At 39.7% G+C, this 3,420-nt stretch overlaps 1 protein-coding gene across 1 annotated transcript; it reads right to left on the bottom strand.

Moving 5' to 3' along the window:
* Positions 1-430: 430 nt before the first annotated feature.
* LOC103018403 (olfactory receptor 4S2-like) lies at positions 431-1,378 on the bottom strand. The gene has a single exon (XM_007181261.1). It carries the CDS (start codon positions 1,376-1,378, stop codon positions 431-433), a length of 948 nt encoding a protein of 315 aa, XP_007181323.1.
* Positions 1,379-3,420: the final 2,042 nt, after the last annotated feature.

Here is a 3,420-nt window from a genome sequence, read left to right as displayed (position 1 = left end):
TGGGAAAAGTAGCTTCAATCCATTTAACAGATGCGGAAACAGGCAAGGCAAAGATAGCGAAATCAACTTCAGCATTTGTTTTTGGTATCATTCCTTTATTGGAATATATGTATACCTGACATACCACATCACTTAGAGGCATTGCTCAGAGGCAATAGTACTCTCTGTTACAAAATAGACTGTGTTTGGTGTCAGATTTCCCTGTACAAATGTTTAATCCACTCAGGGCTCCCAGTAGGGAATATCTCTTGTCAGATATCAGAGTATCTTTAGAATATCACTAAAGTCAAACTACTGGTGATTGCTACCTTCCAAACTAGATCGTTAGACTTCAAATCCAAGACTCCTTATATGATATTCAATTATTTATTTGTGTGATAGGATTAAGGGCTAATGACTGACTAATTCCCAGTAACCCTTTTGGAAACTGTTACAACGGAGGCTGTATCAATCCCCAGGTTGTTCTGCCCAACAACCTCTTGATCCACAGTCTCTTCATTGCGTTTTTCACCTCCGTGTTTCTCAGGCTGTAGATCAGAGGATTCAACATGGGTGTGATGACAGTGTAAAATACAGCCACCATCTTGTCCTCAGGAAAAGTGGTGGAAGGTCTCAGGTAGATGAAGATGCAGGGGACAAAATATAATATTACCACAGTGATGTGGGAAGCGCATGTGGACAGAGCTTTGCGCCTCCCCTCTGATGAGTGAGTCTTGAAGGAAAGCAAGATGACCGTGTAAGAGCCCACAAGAATGACAAAGGAGCTCAGTGAAATCATGCCACTGTTGGCCATTGCAATGAGCCCCACCACATATGTGTCTGTGCAAGCCAGCTTCAGTAAAGGGTGGACGTCACAGAAGTAGTGGTCGATCAGGTTGGGGCCACAGAAAGGGAGTTGTACAGTGAGCACGGTCTGGATAAAAGTATGCACAAAGCCTCCTAGCCAACAGAACACCACCAATATGGAGCAGAATTTCCAGTCCATGATGGTCAAATAGCGTAGAGGCTTACAGATGGCCATGTACCTGTCATAGGCCATCACTGTGAGGATAAAGATCTCTGTGCAGCCAAGCAGATGGATGAAAAAGAGCTGGACCATACAACCATCAAAAGAGATTCTCTTGACCTTGGCTTGAAAGTCAATAATCAGCTTGGGGGCTGTAACAGAGGAATAGCAGATGTCAACAAAGGATAAGAAGCTAAGGAAGAAGTACATTGGAGAGTTGAGATTTGAGCTCCTTTGAATAGTTATTATAATGAAAAAATTTCCAGTCATGAGGATCATATAAAAGAGTAGGAACAAAAAGAAGCATAGTTGCTGTACTTCCTTATTTTGAGAAAGACCCATGAGGATAAATTCAGTGACATTATTTTCCATGGAATCTGGGCAGGTCACAAGAGAGAAACATTGTGTGACTTTACCTGTTGGAAAAAAAATATAAAGGACAATTAGATTTGGGCACATGATATCATAACATTATTGTTATTATTTCTAAACAATTATTTACAAAACTTCTCCCTTGAGGTGTTGGTTTTGGTATAGCCTGTTTCTTAAAATGACCAGAAATTGACTGAGGGATGGAGTAAGAAAGAGGAAAGAGAAGAAAAATTAATGGACTTTAAATATATTTAGGCATGGAGACTAGGCTCTCCACTTAATAATCGGTTATCTGAATCATTGTTGCTTGAGAATTTAAATTATATCTTCCTTTTAAATCGAGATTCCAAGTGATAACCTCCTCTCTCTCAACTCCAGGATGCTTTTTTCCTATGTGCCAGTTGATACATGGAATCTATCACACAGACATTTGTGATCATAAGTATATGTCTTCAAATGTACAACTTTGAGCCAGACCTGGCATGTAACTAGCCTTTTATGTAGCTCTTTGGCCTCCCAAATTACTATCAATCACCCTGATTGGCTTTATCACATATTAGATTATTCTGGGAATTTACTTTTTGTCACTCCTTATATGTTTAAAAGTTGGGGAAAATGCACAGAGGCTTCACAAGAAGGAAATACCATTTGCAAGATGCTCAAGACTTCAGATTCTAGTTGACATTAGTTGTTATAGGATATGGGAGGTAACAATGCTAAGGTAGGTTTAGATGTGCCTCTGACAGTGACCAACTGTGAGATAACGGGGCAAGTTACTTACCTTCAGTGAGACCCAGTTTCTTTGGTCAATGGGTTGACTCTACAGGAACACCAGGGTCTCCTCCAGCTTTAATGTTATATCGTGAAATCTGAGATGATATTTTTTTTTAAACTTATTTAAATTTATTTATGGCTGTGTTGGGTCTTCGTTTCTGTGCGAGGGCTTTCTCTAGCTGCGGCGAGCGGGGGCCACTCTTCATCGCGGTGCGCGGGCCCCTCACTATCGCGGCCTCTCTTGCTGCGGAGCACAGGCTCCAGACGCGCAGGCTCAGCAGCTGTGGCTCACGGGCCCAGCTGCTCCGCGGCATGTGGGATCCTCCCAGACCAGGGCTCGAACCCGTGTCCCCTGCATTGGCAGGCAGACTCCCAACCACTGCGCCACCAGGGAAGCCCTGAGATGATATTTTTAATACAAAGAATCTCTGTCATTGAATGTAGTTTCTTTCATGATTTCTGTATTCTTTTGAACCAAAAGATGTGTGAAGTCTGGGACAATGTGTATCTATTTTTGTACTGCTTCAGTACAAATACTGCTTCCATTAATTTGGCAAGTCATTTAAACTTTTTGAACTCTGGTTTCTTCATCCTTCAAATGGAAATGTGACTGACTACTTCAGAGAATTTTTCAAATACCAAACCTAGCCCAGCATGAGGGAAGCACTCACTGAATTACGCCTTTTGATTTTTCCAACTAGATTCCCAGTTCTTACATTTCAGTGTGAAAAATTTCAAATAAACACGAAATGGAGATAATAAGTGCTCATATATCTGTTATTCAGATTAAAAATGACTAATGTTTTACTACATTTGTTTCATCTCTCTTTTTCATTTCTTTTTGGTTCCAAAGTATTTTAATGCAAATCATATCATTTCAACTTTTATTGCTTCAGTATTCATGTCTCTAAAAAAAAATCAGGATTTTTTTTACATAAAGAGAAAGCATGATCAGATTAATAAAATTACCAGTAGTTTCCCGGTATCTATCAATTCCTGGTCTGCTGGAGCCATGTTTTGTTCCCACCTCTCCTTACAGTAATTAGATTAGTGCCTACTTTGTCTGCTGTATGGGATATGGTAGCTCACTGTGGGTACTGAGCACTTGCAGTGTGGATAGTGTGATTAAGAAACTGAAGTTTCAGTTTATTTAAATTTAAGTTAAAAAACTAAAGTGATATAAAGTATTTTGACATCATAAAAATTTGCATAATTGGGTTAAACCAAATATGATTAAATATTACTAAGACAAATTCCACCTATATCTT

This window comes from Balaenoptera acutorostrata, chromosome 9, assembly GCF_949987535.1.
Source record: "Balaenoptera acutorostrata chromosome 9, mBalAcu1.1, whole genome shotgun sequence".
Classification (NCBI taxonomy): domain Eukaryota; kingdom Metazoa; phylum Chordata; class Mammalia; order Artiodactyla; family Balaenopteridae; genus Balaenoptera; species Balaenoptera acutorostrata.
The sequence above is the reverse complement of the archived record's forward strand: the minus strand, read 5'-3'. Positions and strand labels throughout refer to the sequence as shown.

Bases quoted from the DNA above. Each gene is read 5' to 3' on its own strand.
- LOC103018403 (XM_007181261.1), bottom strand. From the start codon at position 1,378: ATGGAAAATAATGTCACTGAATTTATCCTCATGGGTCTTTCTCAAAAT.